The 22,371-nt window shown below is 40.4% G+C and overlaps 1 protein-coding gene across 1 annotated transcript; it reads right to left on the bottom strand.

Annotated features, from left to right (window-relative positions):
- Window positions 1–83: 83 nt before the first annotated feature.
- On the bottom strand, window positions 84–21,886 carry LOC125487478. Its single transcript, XM_048619070.1, has 6 exons — window positions 21,838–21,886; window positions 16,413–16,528; window positions 11,862–11,958; window positions 3,363–3,656; window positions 2,540–2,602; window positions 84–406 (listed from the first exon to the last, which is right to left on the bottom strand). Exons 1-6 carry the CDS (start codon window positions 21,884–21,886, stop codon window positions 84–86), a joined length of 942 nt encoding a protein of 313 aa, XP_048475027.1.
- Between the last annotated feature and the right edge of the window lie 485 nt (window positions 21,887–22,371).

Raw genomic sequence — 22,371 nt, 5'->3', positions numbered from 1 at the left:
CTCTGTACAGCGCTCTCCATGTTCTGTATCAATGGGTCTGCAATACCACAATGTTCAGGTTTTTGTACAGCTCTCCCCATCCTCTATATCGCTGTGTGCCCTGAGCGCCGACTGAGTGCACAGTAATACACACCAGAATCATTCAGTTGTATTGCAGAGATCTTTAACTGGGTGATTTTGGCTGCAGGATCGATGGAGGCAGAAAGTCTTTCCGTGGCAGCATTTTCTTTCTTCTCTTCTCCTGAACTATGTCCCTGAAGCAGATATTTCGGAGCCTGTCTTGGGGACTGACTGTACCAGTAAACTGCGTACTGACAGAAGCCTGAATATTCACAGCTTAAAGCAACAGCGTCGCTAACAGCGTAGGTCTGTAAAGGTGGACTCTGGGAAACCAGCGAAATGGAATCTGTCACATATAAAAAAAAAAGTTTATTGAGTGTCCTTTGTTTCTTGAAAGCATGTTAATGTTCTATACAGCTCTGTTATTAAGGACTTATTCTTCATTTGGAGCAGTTTCGATATGTGTTCACAAGAATTAGCAAAAAGAAAAAGAAAACACTGCGGCGAGATGTCGAGATCGTTTTTTTTTTGGAAAAGGGAATGCAAGTTGTTCTGACTACGATCATATGACAGAATATACGATGAAAGGGAATTATTCAAAGTAACTCTCAAACGGGAAATTTGAAAACAAAAATTCTAACACGTTATATAATTCTCGGAGCACTGGAAAATGTAAGGGTAATGATCACAGTTTTAAAATAGTTTGGAAGAATCCGCTGGGACACTGTGGAGATTATGATAAGGTTCTGCTCTGTTTAATTCTCTGATTTCTATTGAAGATCTACACATATATTGCTTCACAAAACACAAACGTTGGAACTATTTCAACAGTTAATTCTCCTTTTCTCAGAGACAAAAACTTTTGAAGTTGGAGGGTGTGCCCGTTTTATGTGTCTGTTTATTTTAAAATCATTTTTGGGATCAGGACGTAGCTGTCGGAATCAGAGCTCATCTTTCACCCCTAATTGTTCATTAGTAGGCGGTTGTAAGCCGCCTTCATGAACAAGTGCCAACCATTGGGTGCCAAATACACCCAAAATGCCTTTAGGTGATTTCCAGAATTTGACTCAGCGATAAAGACATATTTTCCAAGTGAGCATGGAGATTGGCTTGGAGAGGAATTTGCAGTTCGTGGTTCTCCCACGTATCCACTACTTTTGCTATATCACAGCCTACAGCAAGATTCAACAGAGTGCAACTCGATCCAAGCCGACAGTGGTCAAATAAGCGTAGAATAGAATTATAGAACGATCATAGAACAGAAGAAAGCCATTTGAACGACATATGCGTGCTGTCTATTGAAAGGAGAAACTCACACTTGTCGACTAACGGAAGTCTTGTGCAGCTTCACCCTGCTTTTATGAACACTGTAATGACTGATAAAAACAAGTATCTTATATGCTTTCTTAACCACCATATTATGTCTTGCTGTCTTCAGGGATCTGTGTACAAGCATCCCAAGATCCCTCTGTTCTTCTCAGCTTCCCAGCGACCAGCCATCCACGAAGATTCCGCTGTCTCGTTACATCTACCAAACCTTACACAAAAAAGCAACTTCACAGGATGCGGACGTTGCTGATTAGACCAATATTTCTTGCCCATTCCTCATTGTCCAAAGAGCTGTAAAGTGTCAACCACGTTGCTGTGCGTCTGGAGTCACATGTAGGCCAGACCAAGTAAGGACTGCAGATTCACTTCCCTAAAGTACACTATCCAATTCAAATTCTATCTGCCTCCGAAGTGCCGATCTGACCAACATATATACTCCAGTAACTGAAGATATTCTGCCTGATGGGGACCCAGATCTGATCCCTGTGGTACGCCATTGGATACTGGTTTCCACACGCACAAATAGCTTTCCATCACCATTCTCTTACCAGTAAGCCAGCGGGGATCCAAATTGCCAAGTTATCCTGAATGCGATGTGTTTCCAGGTTCTTCTGCAGACTCCCGTGTGAGGCCTTATCAAAGGCTTTGCTGAAATCTATATAAACTACATCAACTGCACTATCCACATTTATTCACTTGATCACCTTTACAAATAATTCAATCTGTTTGATACGAACCGACTTCGACAAAATCATGCTGACTATCACTGTTCAACCCTTGCTTATTAAAAAGAGAGTAATTCTGTCTTTCAAAACATTCGCCAGTCGTTTCCTTGTCGCTGATGCAAAACTCACTGGTCTGCAACTTCCTGGTTTATTACTACCAGCCTTCTTCAAACGTGGAAAAGTATTCAACGCTCTCCAGTAATATGGAACCACTTCTATGGCCAGAATGAAAGTAAAAGTTTGGGTCAACGCCGGTTTGATTACCTCCATCGTTTCTCATCGTAGACTGGGCCAAAAATCATATGGATCTTGGATTTCTTCCCTGACTTCCTACTGTAAGATTGAAGTGACACGGGTCTCAAAAATAAACTGGCAGTGGACATTAATTGCGACAATCTGTAACACATGCATTTGGAGTCACTTACCTGCTGTGATAGTCACCGCAGTCCCAGGTCCAATTACAGTATTATATTCCCGACACAGTGGCACTGTTGTCAGTCATACCAGTGCAAGAACTATTATTGGTATGAACTGCCAGCCTCATCTTAAAGACACTTGATTCTGCCTCTCATTTTTCAGTGCATTTAGATCAATGAACACTGTTCCGTATTTCCCTGATCCTATTGTTTCAAACTGTTATTTATGAGGCTTTGAATCTTAGCAAGGTGGCCCAGCAATGTGGATCGTAGGAGAGAGCTTCTGGGAAATGGAGAAAACCATCACAGAGAGAGGTCAGAAAAAAAAAAGGAGTCAATACCGGGGAAACCAAAAATAATGAATACATTTCACAATCAGGGAAAGCAAACGATATATTTCAATTACACTGCAATATTTGTTCAGGTGTCATCCACTGTGACAGCCCAAATGGAACACAGTATTTCATAGCAACATTCAAACCCCAGGTATTGGTGAGATGTGCAGACAATAACTAAATGGCAGAGACTGTGTCTCCAGGTTCCAGTTCTTAGGATCGGATCCCGGTTTGTAGACTCTTAACTGTTTTCATCATTCCCAACGTTTACACACAGACTCCAATCACAAGAAAAACAAGCAGCTTCTGCAGAAGCTTGGTATGTTCGAAATTGCAGATGATAGCGCTAATAAAACAGTAACATTAGAAATTAGACTGTGGGGCAGATGGTACGAGACCGATTTTGTTTTTACCAGAATATCGTTACACTTTCATTTTTTTTTCAGTGAAAATCTTAAGAGTGCGTTTTTGTACTACGTGATATAGTAGGCCATCACTGTGTCTATCATAGTTGTAACTTGCTTTACAGTAATAGGAGGCGGTATCTTCAACTCTTACATCCCGAATCTCCAGTGAAAAAGTCTTTTCTTCCTTATTCATCCGTACAACAAATCTCCCTCCGCTGGATATCCGCTCCCGGTCTGTCCTTGTCTGGGTTTGCCTGAGGAACCATCCATGTTCGAAATAATAACCCCAGTTGTGACCATAGTAAACACAGGTAATGGTGAGAGACTGACACTCCTTCTTGGTCACCGCTATTGGGGCTTGTGTCACTGACTGACTGAAATAACCTGGGAATTAAAAAGAGAGCGGTAAACGGATAATCAGAGCAAAGCAAAACTACAAAGAGTGCGAACTCAGCGGCTATGTTCGTGGGATTCTTTACATTGAATCAAAACAATGTGCGTTTGTTTCATCAATACTCACCAGGTAGCCAGATTTCCAGAGTAAAAATAACAAAGATTTCCATGCTTCTGCCACTTGGAACTAACGGTCTGTATGTCGGGCAGGTGGTTGCTGCAGCCAAGAACTGTACAGGGAGACGGACTTCCGAGTTGGACTGAAATAATTGAAAGGATCGAACAGACCTCGAGGTTGAAGCTTCTGTGAGAGTATTGATGGGCAGCTTTGTTGATGGATCTCAGATCCTTGTCATATGAATACTAAAAGTTTTAAAGAGGAATCACGCAGCGTTCTGTGAAACTGATGTGAATTCCACCTCCACTTTACTCTGATGTGCATAGCATTGGGGAGGGGCTTGTTGAATCAGTGAAGTCGCTTAATTTCCACCACAGTAATGAATTGGGAAGTCGCTCCTTATACTTTTATTGGGTGTGGCCTGATCTGAAGGACGGCCCCTCAGCTCAATATTTCTTCAATCCACAGGCAAAGAAAACAAAATACATTAAGCATAAACTCTCTCTTTCTCATTTTAGCCAATGTGTCTTGCATCCTTCCCCAACGCAGGCTGCATTTAACACGAAGTTTCAACACGAGTAATGAATGAGTTCTGCCTCCCTATCATCCACAACTCAAAGTTGCAGCGACAGAGAATAAAATGGCAACCGAAAAGACAACCGATAGTTGGGTAACTTCTTTGAAAAAAAAAATGTCCATTCTTCGTGTTAGACTAAGCTTTGCCTCAGTAATTGTGGCACTGGAACTGATACTATTACATTGATTTCTTTATCAAAGCTGATTCGTCACCATTGCACATATGATACTTTACATAGTATTGGCCTGCCAAAATGACAGTGCATTATGCCATATGTTTGTTTGCATTAAACTGGTTATCACATTTTGCACACGACTATCTCTCAGCTAATATCATCCTAGGTCGGGTTTTAATAGCTACTGCAGCACAAACTGTGTCACTTTTCGTATTATTCAACTATTGTGGCTGTTCTGATTACAATGGGCTCTGCCTCAGTTATTACCACAATAGAGCATGACTTTGTCTCTCTGCACTTGGTGCTATGATTTCTAATCCATGTTTTAGTAATTTGTCCCCATGCCTCCATCCTTGTTTCAGACACATGAGTCTGTGCATCATCTGTTCCTTCGCTAGAAACCTCATGTTTATTCTGAAACATTTTGGCATAATATCTGAAAATGTGGAAGAGACTCAAGGTCTGAAGGCCTATTCCAGCCCATAATTCGTTTGCTTACATGTTTATTTTTGTTTCAAATACTCAGTAAAGTACAAAATTGTTGTTCATTTATCCCGTGAGCGTAATACAGTTGATGGACAGATTTAATGTTGTAAATGAACTGAAAACCTGGCCGGCGGGAGCAACTAATTCAACAGCACGATTCTTTAGCTCTATTTCTGTATTTTTGTCGGGGCCCAAAACTCTCGTGGCACCCAGTGCCTTCGTCCATTCTTGCGATGTGGACTAAATTGAATTGGCTGAGATCCAGTATTTGAGATATCAGTACAACTCCAGTAAAGAGCACCCATCAGCTGCTCTGTACCTGCAGCTATTATGTGGGAGAGTAGCAGTGCACATACTACAGAGGCCGGTATTAGTTACTATTATGGTGTCTAATGTTGTATAGTTGTGGGAATTGCTGATAGGTCTGTTCAGCCATTCAATAAGAACATGACTGATCTGAATCCAGTGGGAACGCCAAACCACTTCGTTCTTTATGCCAAATCACATTCGTACACATTCTGCTGAAATGCTCGAGAATGAACTCAGAGTTTCTAATGAACGAACAGTGATGCATGATTGTTCATTTTACAATCCAACAGTACTGGAGATCAGCGATGAACTAAATCTTTGCGCTTAAGGTGCATATTCTACCATTTAATCTGTAGACGGTACACTCATCAGTAATGTGCAGCACTGTTGGTGTCTCTCCACACGAATTTGTGCAGAGACAACAGTGTGAATACTTGTGTGCAGGGACCTTGGCACGTCTTGAAACCATAGCGAGGACCACTCTTTCCCTTTTCCAGCTGGAACCTGTCACAAGGAACTTATTATTGACAGTCTGTGTTTTTTTTTAATGCCTCGATTCAAAGGATACTGCTGGGAGAGCATTCTCAGGAAGCTTCTTTCATATGGGGCGCCAAGATGAGTGGTAAGCAGTGGGAACATTGGGAATGACATTCTGCGGAAGAAAGCAACGTGCATCGAAAATAGTTTCAAACTGCTTTTGAGCTCTCGTCCTTGCGCAATTGTATGGTAAACTGTTGTTTCCGACGAAAAGAAACCATAGGAGAATGTGAAATCGACGCTTCTCATTATGGTTTAGATTTAAATTTTAGACTTAGATTTTATTGTCTCTTGTACTCGAGTACAGGGATTACAGGAGTACAGTGAGAAGTGTAAAAATTGGCCATTTTCAGGCGCCATCTTAACGCAAATGAAAGATGATAACAGAAACAGAAATAAAAGAAATAATCAAAAGAAAATGAAACGTCCAGATCATTGTCCTGCCTCCGCCATGAGACCTTGCAGCCAGAAATACAAAGCCCCAAAGTCCTTCCCTCAGGATGCGAACACTCAGGTGTCTGCACATCGCTGAGGCCAGAACGCCACCGCCTCTGTCTCAGTCATGGCGTGGAGAATTGAAGCTGCTGCTGCTGGAACCGCGTTGCCTTTCTTGCTACATTATCCCAAGTTCTTCAGCAGTCAATTGTACGTCAACAAGATATCTTTATAGTCTTCCACGATAGAAAAAAAATGTGCTGCATTCTGCTGTTGAGTATGATATGCTGAGTTCTGAGTTCCAGACTTTTCAGCGTACAACTTTGATCCAGTAAGTATGTTTACTAGTTTTTATCACCTGGGTTTAATCTTTTATGATGTTTTTCTTCAGATATTCCAGGAAAGACAAGATCCTATTCAGAATCACTCCCAAATATCTATGGCTGTGGTCATGATTTAGCCTTTGACAATCGATGTAGATACACAATACCTTTACAGCACAGGAATTTCACAGGCAGAATACAATGCACGTGGTTTCAAAGGAGCCCGATTAGATGACATCACGTGTGGCAGCATGTCACGCAACGCTTTAAAGTCTTTGTTAAGGATCCTGATCAGTGTGTTCCAAGATACTGCCACCGCGGAGTCTCATGGAGACCATTGGCCAGCCTTCACATCAAGATTCAAACTCTTGACAACTGCCTTCATTTCCGTCCGAATGTTTCAAACCAAAACTGCATAAAATAGACTAATTAACTTCACGTCAGCTTCAACGCACCTCACAATCAAGTTTACCAAATTACCAGATCCTCCTTAGTGTGTTTGTTTTGTATTAATTCCTGTAAAGCGTTAGACTGCAGTGCAATTCCCTCCCGGGGTTGAGTTGTTATCCAACTGGATGTCCGCCCTTAAAAGAAAATGCTAGTTTGGATTTGAGCACATCAACTTTATGCCAAGCTAGAGACAACTTGCTGCAGAGTGCATGTGGCCATGCAGGAATTGATGTGGTTCCTGGTGGACAAATCTATGCTGATATGAAATTGTACATATACGTTGCACATGTTTTTATTCTAACATATATTGACAGATGTGATTGTGTGGAATTAGACTTGTTTATTCTGAGTCTAACAGTACGGAACTGTCACATTGGATGTTTCGGCACACACCTGGCCAAATAAGTTTTTTTTTTAATCAGTGAAGACTGGGCTCATGCAGCCTAAGTGTTAATACTTCGAGGGCCCTATCGAGGATTTTGATTCAATAATTGCTTTACAGGTTTTCAATAACACACCACACTTGGCAAGTGATCAAACAGACTTAATAATTGTCAGGAGTTAGAAGATAGTTATGTCTTCAAAGAAAATTTGTATTGCTCAGACTGGTCAAAAATCCAGTTAACTACATTTCTTTTATATGAAGAAATTCAACAAGGGAACTTCTACACCTGGCCACTTCATATGGAGCAGTGTCTTAGCCCATATTAAACAATCCATTCCATCTCATCAGAAACGTCAGTCGAACAACAGCTGCACTGATCTGTTTTGCTTCAAGAAATGTAATCGATGTAAATTTTCAGAAATCTAATTATCTCCCTGCAGACTTGCCACCAGCTATAAACGTAATCATTTAGCAGTGAAGTGCATAATAAACCGGAGTTCGAGTTAGAAATGCATGGAATACCGAAAGGTCTGGTGTTTTCCATTTACTATCCCATCCTTGCAATAATCGGAGTGCAAGGTGAAGTATAGAACTTCAGTCGTAGCTGCGTGGATCGTAGGTCAACTGCATCAATTCTTCACTTTGCCACGTGTGCAACTCCATGATATATATCTTTTCTGCTCTTAACTAGCTACTATTATCTCTTCAACGGTACAATTTGTTCACTTGATGTGATATTATTTCTGCTTTTTATTTACACCGTCATTAGTTTACTTTAACCGTCTTACCTCGCCAGCTAACTTGATAACTTATGATATTGACTGAAATGATTTTTGTCTATGTATATATTTTAATTTGTCTTATTTGACATGTTGTTTCACCAGCTTTCCCGTGTCGTTTTTTCTCATGAACTGCCTAATTTACCCCTTTAATGTTTATGTGCCTGTGTGTGACGTGTGTCAGTTTAACTTTTTATTACTCCCCCCCGCCCCATTTATCATTATCATCTCAGGATATAAACATGGGGATATTGCTTTGTTCCCAATCACTGTGGAGGACTTATGATTTTGTTATCTAGGTTAGTGCAATTATGCTGTATTATTATCAATATTTTCAAGGACCAAATACCACAAATTACTGCAGTGTAATGTGTTGCATTTTGTCATTGCTACTAGAAAATGATAGAAATTGCTGTTTATTATGAGAGACGCTGAATTCAAATCTAGTTTAGCTATGGTTCAGTTTCGTGGGCGTAATGAGATCACATTCAAACTATTACCAATACCACTGGTTTCCTTTTTAAAGGATTGCTATTAATGATTTGGAAGTAATTAAGTGAAGGTAAGACTCCTAGCATTGCAGGACTGTACACCAAAGGTCCTTGCAATTATCAGCTGAAGAAGTCAATATTAAAATTCAGTGCTGTCCACATTTCTTTCCAAACGTGGAGAAATGAAATTGGCCACACACTTCGTTCTGTTTCCGCATTTATCTCAGCGTATAGTTTCTCTGAATAGTTTCAACTCGTTTCCTTAAAACGATCTGTATTTGATCCTGAATGAAGTGTAACCCGTGTTCCAACCAGCTTCCACACTGGTTGATGATCACTTTACTACTTACCCACTGCAGCATTTTTCTGAAGTATTTTGCTGTTATTATTTATCTGGTTCATTTAATGGATCACTGTTTTCTAGATATGACTTATTCTTGTTGCAGATATCTGCTAAAAATCCAAGCATATTTTTAAGCTGGATATTTATTTTGAATGCAAGAACTATGGCACCTGGTGCAAGGTATAATTATCGTAGTTATATGCTTCACAGTTTATCCAGTGAAATAGATAATTTTACCGAAAATTGAAGAAGTAGTTTGACTGTTCTTCCACGTTATGAAGCACAAATTCTCTCCCACTGTCTCTCCGCCACCCCGTATCTCTCACCCTCCTTCTTTCTCACTGTCTTTTACAGCTAATTTGACTGTGATTGCGATCCTGTCTCAGAGAAGATGTGGTCTGTCTGCGTGTGTGATTCTTTACCTGCTGTCCATTGCGGTGTCAGATCTCCTGGTGCTGGTTACCTCTGTAGTATTAAACCGGATTGCTGGGATTTACTTTCCATACAGTTTCCTGTCCATCACTCCAGTTTGCAGTCTCCGTACTGTCTTAACTTCCACTGCTGTAGACAGTTCTACTTGGTTAACTGTCACTTTCACCTTTGATCGATTTGTGATGATTTCTTGTCAGGAGCTGAAAACAAAATATTGCACTAAAAAGACAGCAGCAAGGGCCATAGGAGTTGTGTCTGCATTGTGTTGTATTAAAAGTGCATTTTTATATTTTATATATGAACCTCTGTACACGTTTAACAATGTATCCTGGTTCTGCAACCCAAAGTTAATATTTTATATTTCACCTGCATGGGCAGCATATGACTTAATTCGTAGCATTTTCAATCCTCTTCTACCATTCATTCTGATTTTATTACTCAATGCTCTGACAGTTCGATACATTCTCGTGGCCATGACAGCCCGCAGGAGACTTCGGGTCCAGAGTCACGGACAGCATCAGAGTGACCCAGAGATGGAGAAGCGGAGAAAGTCCATCGTTTTACTCTTTGCAATTTCAAGCAGTTTCCTATTGTTGTATCTGTTATCTTTTATAACGATCCTGTATGTCCGAATCGCTAAAGTTACCTATTTCTCAGGTTCAGGTTTCAGTAAATCGACATTTATCCTTGAGGAGAATGGATTCATGCTGTTATTTTTGTGTTCCTGCATTAACCCATTTATTTATGCTGGAACACAAAATAAATTTAGAGTCGAGTTAAAGAATTGGCTGAAATATCCATTGCTCCGATTTCTTAAATGATTCAAAGTTTTACTAATGGGTGTATTCGATGTCAACAGTGTGCAATCTTCCAAAAGTGCCATGTTACAAATCTCAGATGGGAAATATGCAATTTAAACAGGCAGAACTTGAAGTAAAAATCAGTGGTATCCGGACATCCATACATTTCGTTCACTGGTGATTTTTAATGTCAACAGGAAAAAAAAACACCATTTGTTGTCCCCCATAATTGCGGGCATATTATACAGAGTGACTGGTATGAAATAAGTAGAAATACAGTCTCCTCTAAAATTGATTGAAGAAATGTTTCGTTATTCAACTATGTTTAATATTTTATCATGCAACTAAGTGTGTTATTGCCCAGAGTGACATAAATCGAGACAAAGCCTAATATTTTATGAACAAAAATATGAGCTATTGCAGTGACAAATCAGACAACAGCCAGTGTCAGATAAGAAGGAATGGCCAATTGTGATTGCACATTCAAAAAAAAAGCAGCACAATAGAATTTGAGACATTAATGTTTTTTTTTGTAGTCCGTACTAGAAGTTTTCCAACACTGAGCCTGAGAGCTCAGTAACTCACCAGAGAGTCAGTCAGCTTCAGACACGAGATAGTTCAACTGGTTAATTCATTCACTGTCTGGAGGTCGAAACAGTTTTCAACAAAGTCTGCTTCATATTCAGAACCACTTGAATGCCTTTACAGAATAAACTCAGACTGTGAGTCTGGATGTTGTCAGTACCAGAATAAATAATAGTAACTCCAGGCCAGGTGATAGGAACAGATTAAAATCCGCCCTGTCCTTCTCACTAAACATATGAGGACGGCGGCTGAGTGATAGAATCTCTATAATCCATTATTTAAAAATAATGTTCAATGAGGAAATGTTCAGAGCGGTGGATATTAAAAATTCAGATTCAAATTTTGTTCTGCAAATGAGAGAAGTGATGGAATGTGTTTAGTCACAATTCAGAATGTCAGAATATCAGAAATGCCCTCCACACAGCCCAGACCCAGCAGTTGTGCTGATTTGCCCGGTCTGTGCCAGGACAGTTGGATATTTGAAGACATTGGTTTAAATCGTTATCCTCAACAGTCTTCTGTCAGGTCTCATTTCAGTCTTTGTGCGCTCAGAATACAATGAGACGAATAGGGAGTACGGTAGCTCTGATTGAATAGAAGCATTTCGAAATGGGTTAGCACCAGCGATCACATCGGAGAGAATTTTCCACTTTACAGACATGGATCTGGGTTGAAACACATGCCTACTATTGTAATTCATTATTTTACAGGACGCGAATGCCGTTGGCTTGGTCACTATTTGTTTCCTATCCCTAATTTCCCAAAGGGTGTCGTGGCGATCTGCAATCTTTCTTGTACATTCAAATACAAGTTGTTAATATACATAGCAAACAGCAGGGGTACCCTCACTGAACACAGCGGAATGCCCATGGTCAGAGACTTCCAATCACAAAAACAGTGTTTCACAATCGCCCGCTGCCTCCTATTTCCAGGATAATTTTAGATTTACTTTGGATCACATGAGGTCTTACCTTGTGGATCAGCATTCCATGGAGCAACCTCGCCAAAGGCATTACTGAAGTCCATATGAGCCACATAGACTGTACTACCTCCATCAATATATTTCGTCTGCTTTTCAAAACAAAACTCAATTAACCTAATCAGACATGATCCACTGGTAACAAACCCATGCTGTCTATCCCTGTTAATCCTTGCCTTTTCAAATGCGGATTAATCCTGTCACTCAGAAGTATTTTTCCAATACTTTTCTCACATCTGACGTCGGACGAACGGTCCTGTAATAATCTGTCTATCCCTGCTTCCCTTCTTGAACAAAGGAACTATATTAGCTCACGACCAGCTATCCAACACTTCTCCTGTGGGCAGTGAAATATTGAGTACATCTGCCAGGGTCTCAACAATATCTTCCCTTGGCTTCCATAGCAGCCTGGATGCATTTCATCAGGGCTTGGGATTCTATGTATCTTTACTAACGCTAATACAAATCTTATTCATCTTCCTTATAAATCCCAAAATGTTCTAGACACTCGTCATCCTAACTCAAATCGCCAGCAATAATGTATTTCCCCATTGTGCGCACAGATGAGAAGTAGTTGTCTAAGACTACGTTATTGTGTTCAATTCTGGTCGCCACACGACCAGAAGTTAGTGATGGCTTTGGAAAGGGTACAGAAAAGATTTACCAGGATGTGACCTGTTATGGAGGGCGTTAGCCACGCGGAGAGATTGGAAAAACTTGCGTTGTTCACACTGGAACGACAGAGGTTGAGGGATACCTGATAGAGGTCTCTAAGATTATGAAGGGCATGAACAGAGTGGGCAATCAAAAGCATTTTCGCAGGATGAAAGAGTAGGTAACTAGGGACCGTAGGTTTATGGTGCAAGGGACGTTTAATTTTGATTAACGAGGCAAGTCTTTTTTTACACAAAGGGTGTCGGGTGCCTGGAACTCTCTTCTTGGAGGGCAGGGTGGCGGGGTGGGGGGGGGGGGGGGGGGGGGGTGGCGGGCTCCTGGAAGCAGATATCTTGACAAATACATGAATAGAATGGGAATAGACGGATACGTTCCCGGGAAGGGTAGGGGCTTGGAGGGCCGAAGGCCTGTTCCAGTGCTATAATTTTCTTTGTTCTTTTGTACCTCACCCAAGTTCACTGGCTTCATGCACAGGTTTCCGCATTGAACTCTAATATGCGCTACTCATTCCCAAGAACACAGAACACAGAACACAGAACATTACAGCGCAGTACAGGCCCTTCGGCCCTCGATGTTGCGCCGACCTGTGAAACCAAACTGAAGCCCATCTAACCTAAACTATTCCATTAGCATCCATATGTTTATCCAATGACCATTTAAATGCCCTTAAAGTGGGCGAGTCTACTATTTTTGCAGGCAGGGCATTCCACGCCCTTACTACTCTCTGAGTAAAGAACCTACCTCTGACATCTGTCCTATATCTATCACCCCTCAATTTAAAGCTATGTCCCCTCGTGCTAGCCATCACCATCCGAGGAAAAAGGCTCCCACTGTCCACCCTATCTAATCCTCTGATCATCTTGAAGAATTCCTGTTACTCTCAATATAATTGTGAAATGACTTGGTGTATATTGATCCCATCTGCCAAAGTTGTTTCATGGACACGATTTGCCCTCCAGACTTCTTTTTTAAGCTGCCCATCGCACTGTATACTTCAGAATGCCCTTTCCATTTTTTTTTTTGGGAAGTAAATTACCCTGTGCTTCCTTCCTTTTCTTTACCAGGCAATTACATCCCTTGACATCCAGGGTTCTCTAAACTTCTGGCCCTTACCCTTCACTCTTAGAGGAACGCACTGGCCCTGATTCTCATTCTCAATAAACTACTTATAAAGGGATTCCGGCTTTCCAAATGTAGACTCACCTACAAGTCACTGTTACCAGATGTTTGCCAGAAAGTGTCTAATGATATTGAACTTTACTTTCCTCCAAATTAGATGGATAACTTCTGCACTTTTCTTGCCCGTTTCCATAATGATTTAAGAATTTGCAGAATCATGGGCACTATTCCCAAAATTCTCGCCAACTGGCGCTTCAACCACTTGACTCCGTTCTCTACAATTAGGACGGGCGTTGCCCCATCAACTGAGTATTAAGAGCCTTTTAACTGTCAGACGGATTACAAAATGATATGAGCAGGAATAATCGAAATGGTTTGGTCCTCCTTTACCTCCCACTTTCTTTGACCACCATGGTTAGTACGGGAAGTGTCTTCAGAAATAACATCCCAGAATGTGTCTCATATTTCCATGGTGACATTCCTGTTCCATCTTCTATATCTTCCGTTGGTTTTTACTGTACAAATTCTATTATCAGAAGGCAATCCTTTAATATGTGGATGTCGTTGCTCGATGATGTTTCTTTCCCCAAAAATATAATTCATTCATGACGTTTGTAAAAGTGTGATACAAACCATTTCATATAGAAAAATACAGAATTTTCAATAAAAATTCAACTTGTCTCTACATATCTCCATTTTTTTTCTGCTTAATAAAATCGCAACATTCTTAACATATTTATCTTTGCATGATTATGCCCAAGAGACCAAACTAGACTAACATTCATTCCATTATTTGCACAATTGACACAACTGACTAGCACTGTGAACGCGGAGTTGGTGCTTCAGTTCACCAGTCCAAGACCCCCATCTATTGGACACTCCTGGAATTCACAAGCCAAATGTTTTTTATTGGTCTGCTCTGTCTCTGCATCAGCGTGAGGGCTTCAGGGCAGGCAAGACTTGGCTCTTTAGGTTTATTTCCTTTGTACAAGTTAACTGAGAAACTTTCTTGTATTTCTGGAGATTTGGAAACATCCCTCATATATCTTCAGTAAATGTCTTAACAGTTTCCCGAGGATGCTCGACGTACCTGATTAGGGTTACACCTGCCTATGTTGTCAACTGCCAGTAGTCATGTTTCATGTGCTCTCCCTTCCGGACGTTAATTCAGATGGACTTTGTGATACGCAAGCATTGCCGCCAGTGCATGTGTCACAAACACAAAATGTTTCATTGTTGAGGGAATCAAATCACCCCTTTGAAAACACACTCGTAATTAACAATTAAAACTCAATAGTCAGATATATCATTATTGTTGGTCAGGAATATGCAAAGCACATGCTGTCCGGTTTATGTTTTGAAAGAAAATATGAAAATATTGCAACTGTTTTGACCCTTCTCGCCTGATATTAAAGTATAAAATGGATCGGGCTTCATTTACTGGTAGGCTTTAAAGGCGTTTTCCAAATACAGGACTGAATGCTCTGTTAGAGCAGATGACAGTTGCGCATCAAGATGTGAGATCTGGAGACGTTAACTTCTTCTGAACATTTACATTTCTTCTTTCACTTCTCAGTCTGACTTTGCCTATGTCTCTCTGCATTGATCTCTACCTCTCCCTGATGAGACCACACTAATTGAAATAGACATGCTCTCAGCTGTAAAATGCATAGCAATGGATACCTTGTAAATAATGCAATAATCTACTGTTCTTAGGGAAGGAAATTACTCACCTCATTTGTTCTGGACAACACGTGACCCCTACCCACAGCAATACAGTTGCTTCTTAACTGACTGGCTTGCTTTAAGGGACGGACAAGAAATGTTGGAATACCCATTGACGCTCACATCCCTTCAATGAATAAAACAGAATCTGAGAATGAAGGTATAGTTTATCGGGTGGATAAATACAATTACAAACGCAAAATGGGCAGCATGTGGCTTGAATACAATTGTGGAATTTTCACTTTGATACCGGGCTGAAACTGAAACGATAAATGTTGTTTCTGTTTGTCTACATTCAATGAAACCATAAGTCAGATTCAATGAATCCAAAACGACAAATAGTATTGCAATTGAAATTACGACCGAAATCATGTCTTCAGCAAGCACTCAATCATCCGCTACACATTGAGAGACACAGGGATAGATAAAGGGAAGAGAAGAAAAGGAGAGAGGCGTAGAGGGACGGAGGTAGAGAGACAGGCAGAGATAGAGAGACAGCGAGATGAAGACAGTGACAGAGTGACAGAGAGCGATCAGGAATGACTGAAATTGTGAGAAAAAGAGTGATCCCTGTCCGTTGTGTTTTCAACAAGCCTGTGGTTTGAGACAGGTAATCTCTGAATATGACTTTGCATGAGGTCTATTGTCAACATCCGAAAATAACTTGTTTGTTGAGAATGCCGCTGATCAGTCTCTCTGTCTGCCTCTCTGCCTGTCTGTCTGTCTGTCTCTCTCGCTCTCTCTCTCTCTGTGCCAGGAAGAATTTAAAGTTCTCCCCCATCACCAGCATTGACAGTCTTTATCTCGACAGTTAAGCCTGTTTGATCTGCCTCCTCCCAGTCTTCATCATTATGATCAGAAAGACCTGCAATGACCTGTTTCCAGTTGGAACTCTGATGTTATTCATTTTGCATAAGTTTACACTTGTATTTAGGCAACTTGCTTTCCCCATACCTCGTTGTGTTTGTGTCATGATTCTCTTGTTACAGCCGTTCTGTGCGAGGATGAGAGCTCACAGGCTAACCAGGTGCTGTCTCTGGAAGAAGGACCAGTTGAACTTGACTTTCAGCTTTCCATTGTTTCTGGTGATAATGTAGCCTGCAATAGACAAACGCTGGCAGGGGCTCCGACATTTGTCGGCTACATATACCAGAGCAATATGACAGTTGGATGCGACACACTTTCATTTGAGTGAGCAAAGAAGACGAAATCCATTTCTATATATCAAAATTTGGTCGAGGACACAGGTATTATTGTGCGGCCCAGGCACAATGAGACAAACAGTAGACCTGGCCATACAATATCTTGCACTGTGTTGTGTCTTCACTTCCTGTAAACTTTCGCCAAAACAAGAATTTCACAGATACCAGTAACTTCAGAAACCTTACTTTTCAAAGCGCAATCTTTGGGGTGGATTAAATTACAAAATCTTACGACCGTGATAAATTATAGAGAATCACATTAAATTAGGCTTTCTGTGCGTGCAATATTAAAAGTAAATGATGGACAGAAAAAGAGCGGTGCCTTTTTAAGGATGGACAGGTATATAGTTAGTTAGTTAGATAGATAGATAGATAGATAGATTGATAGATAGATTTATAGATAGATAGATAGATAGATAGATAGATAGATAGATAGATAGATAGATAGATAGATAGATAGATAGATAGGTAGATAGATGGATAGATAGATAGATAGATAATGTGCATTTAACCTTTGTCCCGGGGCATTTTATTTATTATTTTTCTTGTAAGTTGCATTTGTTCAGATTTGATTGTAGTTTTCAGTTACTTCTTCTCTACCTGAGACATTTTTCAATATCAGTTTATCACGGAACTGCTGGACAAATTATTTTTCCTTCAAGACAATGCTACAATGGCCCCTAATGACTTAGTATTCTGTTGCTATTACATTCCCGAATGCCTCATCTCCATATTCAGAGATGAAAGAGTTGTTGAAGTATATAGGGTTCAGCTGTCAGGTGCTATGGTGAATAAGAGTGCAGTGAGACACGTTGCAATATTGAGGATGAACCTGCGCAAAGCTTCACTCTCCCTGGCGATTGAGGAGGCAAAAAGATAGTGGACAGTAGAAGAGAGCGATACAGGAAAAATATGTTTGTACTTATCACCCAAAAGTGATATTTAGGCAGGTGCATGAGCAGGAAAGATTTAGACGGATATGGGCCAAACACAGGCATATGGGATAAGTGTAGTTTAGGAAAATCAGTTGGCTTGGACGAATTGGGCTAAAGGTCCTGTTTCCATGCTGTATGACTCTCTGGCTCTATGATATAACCACAAGTTACTTTAGTCTGAAATTCACACATAATTAGACTTGACTAAACTCAGTTTCTCTGCATTTTGACCGGAGCTGTATTTGTCTGGAAGTCTTTAGCGTTGCCTTGTGGAAGGAAATTAATCAGGTAGCGGTTTCCTGCTTTATATTATCTGGAAAATTACAAGGGGAGGTGTGTTCTGTCTTTAATCAATGTATACGGACCTTTGGGGGACTGTGATTGCGAAGGCAGATTTATTTCCTGTCGTTCCTGCATTGATCCTGTCAGTGTATGATAGGACTTACAGAAAGTATAAAGGTAGATTCTGTCAGTATCTTCTTTCTGCTTGGTAAGTTTGGTCTTTGTTGTGATCAATGTTGATACTAAGAGGAAAGTATATACCCTGAAGTGATCTTAAATCTGTGTGAAGGAAATAGTTACACTTACGGGTGTAGAGTGGAGTTGGGTTTTCAAAATGTTCAAATAGGGATGGGAATTTAAAGACAACATTTATCACAGAATAATTTACAAAGATAAGTGGTAGTACGAATACAATTTGTAAAGATAAGCTAACAGTAAAGAGAACCTCGTCAGTTCCTGTTCAATGTTGTGCGTTCTATGATGTTTCAAATGAATTTGTGATTCGCTCACAGTCGGGACTAAATTGCTTCAGCTGATTGATGTGATAGCGCCCTTTGGTGAGCACTGAGTTGAAATCTCAGGATGGAGTTTTGTATGGGATTCACTATATCAATGCATCAGTGTGGTTTGCATGTAACAGAGATACATGACGCTGTTGGAGATGAGGATATCGCCAATAGATTTGTATTATTATTATTTATTCATTTGTAGGAGTTGTTCAGAAGAGTTGAGCAGTAGAAACTCGTTAACTCCATCATTTTATTGGAGAAACTCGTGGTTGGTGAACGTGAATTAAATAAAGTCAAAAAACAGTATCATTTCTAAAATGTACACACATCTGCCTTATTTGCCCTGGTGCGACAGTGGCTTGGATTCAGCACTTTGACTGCCATGTCCTGGCTTCGTCTTCTGGTTAGGAAATGCTGGCTTATTGTTCATATACAACCTCTTCATGTGTCGGTGAAGTTCTGACATTTCAATCAGCAAAGACTGAGCCAATCTGTCAGAACTAATGAAGGTTGTGCCCTTAAAGAAAAACACTTATTCAGTAACTTCGCACCTACAGACTTCTTTAGCAGAGAATTCCCCATCTTCAGCACTCTGTGAGTGAACACTATTCTCCTCATCTCAGTCTGAAATGGCCTACTGTTTAGACTGAGACCATAGCCACTTAATATAGAAGTGCTAGCCAGTGGAAACATCCCTGTATTTTCATTACCCCATTCAGAAAACTGCCATGTCAGGAATCAATCTGTTGATTCTTTGCAGCACTCTCTCCACGGAATGTATACGTTTCCTTCGGTAATGCGTCGATAAATTGCACACAGCACTCCAGGCGTGGTCTCGTCAATGCCCAAGCCACTGCAGTTAATTCATTGTTCCTTTACCCTTTCGTCTTGCAATGAAGGCAGACTTGGAAATGTTATAGGGGATTTCCTCATCCAAGTTATTGACATGGATGATAAGTAAATGTGACTGACCAACTGCTGCATTAAAAAAAATCACCTAATATTTTACAGCGCTTCAAGGAAGAAGGCAAACACAGACAGAGTTTGCATTGTTAAAGGAATGTAGAATCACGGGGAAGTGGGGGCGGAGAGAGAGTGAAATTGAAGATTTTCAGATCATCCATGATCTCACTTAATGGTGGAGCAGATTCGACAGATGGAACGGTCTTATTCTGTAGTTACTTCTTGATAATCTTTGTGCCCAATACACGACAGGCTCAGCCGATTCGTCGGTGCTAATTAGTTCACTTTGATTAGTAAAACAGTTTTGTTGGAAGTTTATTGTTATCAAAAAACAACTTTCCCATTGCATATTTTTTGTAAAAGAAGCAGAGTATTATTGCTATTAACTGAACTTATATTTTTTCTCTGTCATAACTTTTCCATTCACATATCATTACATTTGGGAAACTAGACAAACGCAAAACTGGGGTAATTTGCATTCTCTACAGATGTATTTTCCTGGGATATTTTTGAAGGAAAGATATTCCAAGATGTGGGGGGAGGGGGTGGGGTTCAGATTCAGACATCCCTAAGAACCTATGACAAAGGTGGAGATTAAGAGAGGAGGTGAGACACAGAGAAAGACTGCCAAGAAGAGACAGAAAAACAGACAGATGAAGTCGAAAGTCAGATAATTTTGATGCCTAACATTTGTCACATTTGATTGGACAACGAATTCTCCATCTTGGGGAATGCCCCTCCTATTCGCGTTAAGTGATGCCAGTTGCTGATCCGAGTTTGCTCCTTTACATCAGTTTGGAAGTATCACCACATTGAATCAATTCTATTATTTCTCTGAAGGTCTAAAACAGGCTCCGTGTTTCAATTTTTTTTCACTAAGAATATCGGTCATGCTGCTTGATAAGTCAATGCTTTAATTACCAGTATTGTGTTATGAATTATGTTCATGGAAATTATTCGATCAATTCTGCATTTTGTTGCAGGAGTAATGGCAAAGGTGAGGTGTTACAGGATCATTCAGAATTAGTGGTTCTGGAAGGACAGACCTCAATGCCATACTGGAGTTTTTCAGCAGCCGGTTGTCAAACTCAAATCCGGCACATCCCCTTTCCTGTGGAATATCCAAGATATGAATTCAAGATGTACATCACGACCGTAACGACTGAAAAAAATCACAGACAGATTTTCTGCTGTTTTGAGCAGAGAAAACAAATTGGTTAATTTGAAAGAAAACTTTTGATGTATTCTCCCCGACAGCGCTGCAAACGTCTGTGCTATGGTGCACTCAGTGTTGCAGAGAAACAGGGGAGCCTGTGCAAAGTCCATCCTGAGAATTCTAGATGGGATCCACCAGAGAGCGACATCACATCAACAAACAGAAACAGAAATTCAGACAACAGAGTGAAGATCATTGTGTTTCCAGTAAAATATCAAAATAAAGCACAACATTCAACAAGAAGAGCTGAGGACAATATGGGATTTATTTTCCTTCATTTTAAATTGCAATAAGATTATTTCACACAATAATTTGTGGTGCATTACCATGCAGTCAGTCGTTTGATGAACTTTCTGCAGTCATGTAAATTATTGGGATCTCTTCGTTTATATTTGTGATCACAAACCCCTTAGGCATTGGCCTGGCGGCTTCATTGTACCTGGCGCATGGCTGAGGTAGACATGCAAAAACCCCTTTTCCAGGGGTTTCGGTGGCTTGAATTTCCTGGCAGTTACTTCAGAGAAAACGATTGCATCTCACAAAAATCTGCGATCACTTCAGTAATTTTTCCTTCATTTTCTTCCTCTTCCCTCCGTGTGAGTCTCGTTACTACTTTTGACAAGAATTTAAATATACATAAATGTATATCATATTTTATAATACATATTGTATATTATATATTATACATAATATGTTATGTTCTGTTTAATAACTTCAATCATACTTTACCGTTGGATGTTATGCTCTTTTCTTTTTCCTTCTTGGATATCTACAGACTTTTAAAGTGCAACTGACAGTGAGGAAGTATGAAAATCTTCGGAATCTATGCTTGTTACAGAGATAGAAACTGCACCATTGATCTGTGCCACTGCAGTCGCAAGAGAAATGCTGCAATGATAGATACAACGTCCTGAGTAATTAAATGTCACCGAGATAATGTTACCAGCCATCAGGATTGGATCACGTTCAGTTCAGTTTAGAAGTAAAGAGCAGCACTCCAGAAATTACTTACGCTTGAGTGAAAGAAATTTCACCAACTCCTGTCCAGGAGTGGCACCGTGTTGTGACAACCAGCAAGGACAAACGATTCTGTCAAACTTTGTTCTGCACTCAGCTGAGATGATATCAACCATGCTGATTAAAACACGAATATAGACAGATGCAAATACTTGTGGAGGTTTTTGTATTGGGTCTTGACTTCAAACTGATGACGGGCCTCACTGCACTGAATAGATTGTCCCGCTCTGCACATTCTGGCTTCTTACATTACAATAACCAGACTTTCTAGATGTGCCTGTAGATGACAATGCTGTCCTGAGTTTTCGGATTTCTCCAGTTCTACCTTGGTAACGATCCAGCTTGGAGGCCGATCCGTTTTCCATTGGTCCCATTGCTTGATGCCAACATGCAGAACAGTATATTCACAATAAAAATCACCGACACCTCTTCTGACTGTTGTTATCACTGGAGACTGAGTTCCACCCTCTGTGCATAGTCCATCGTTGATGGTCAAGGAATTAAAGAGTGAATGGTTAAACGGAAATTATCTAAATAAATGTCTAATGGTATGCTTGTATGTAAAAAGCCAATCATAAAACTCCACGTAGTGTATGCACATCTGATCGCGACCTACACCAGATTCCATTGGCAACGTTGCAACACCTGCCTAGATGTGTTGTTATAAATTAAATTACATATAAATGATCACAGTCCAGTGCCTGTTCTCCAACACACCAAGCAGTAATATCAGAAACATGTCAGAGAGAATTCCTGATGTCGAATTGCCTGATTTGAGGTTGCAGATTGTGAAAGAAGAATTGGATAGCTCTTTCGAGACTGTGTAGGTGGAAAAGGTCAAAGGTCCTCCATGTAGAAG

This window comes from Rhincodon typus, chromosome 42, assembly GCF_021869965.1.
Source record: "Rhincodon typus isolate 14 chromosome 42, sRhiTyp1.1, whole genome shotgun sequence".
Taxonomy (NCBI): domain Eukaryota; kingdom Metazoa; phylum Chordata; class Chondrichthyes; order Orectolobiformes; family Rhincodontidae; genus Rhincodon; species Rhincodon typus.
Note: the sequence above shows the minus strand (reverse complement) of the source record. Positions and strands in the feature narration are given on the sequence as shown.

Bases quoted from the DNA above. Each gene is read 5' to 3' on its own strand.
- LOC125487478 (XM_048619070.1), bottom strand. From the start codon at position 21,886: ATGGGACCAATGGAAAACGGATCGGCCTCCAAGCTGGATCGTTACCAA. The intron at 16,529-21,837 runs GTAGAACTGGAG...TGGTATATGTAG, and splicing joins CAAGCTGGATCGTTACCAAG to CCGACAAATGTCGGAGCCCC. The intron at 11,959-16,412 runs GTTAGCCTGTGA...TTTGAAAAGCAG, and splicing joins TCTTCCAGAGACAGCACCTG to ACGAAATATATTGATGGAGG.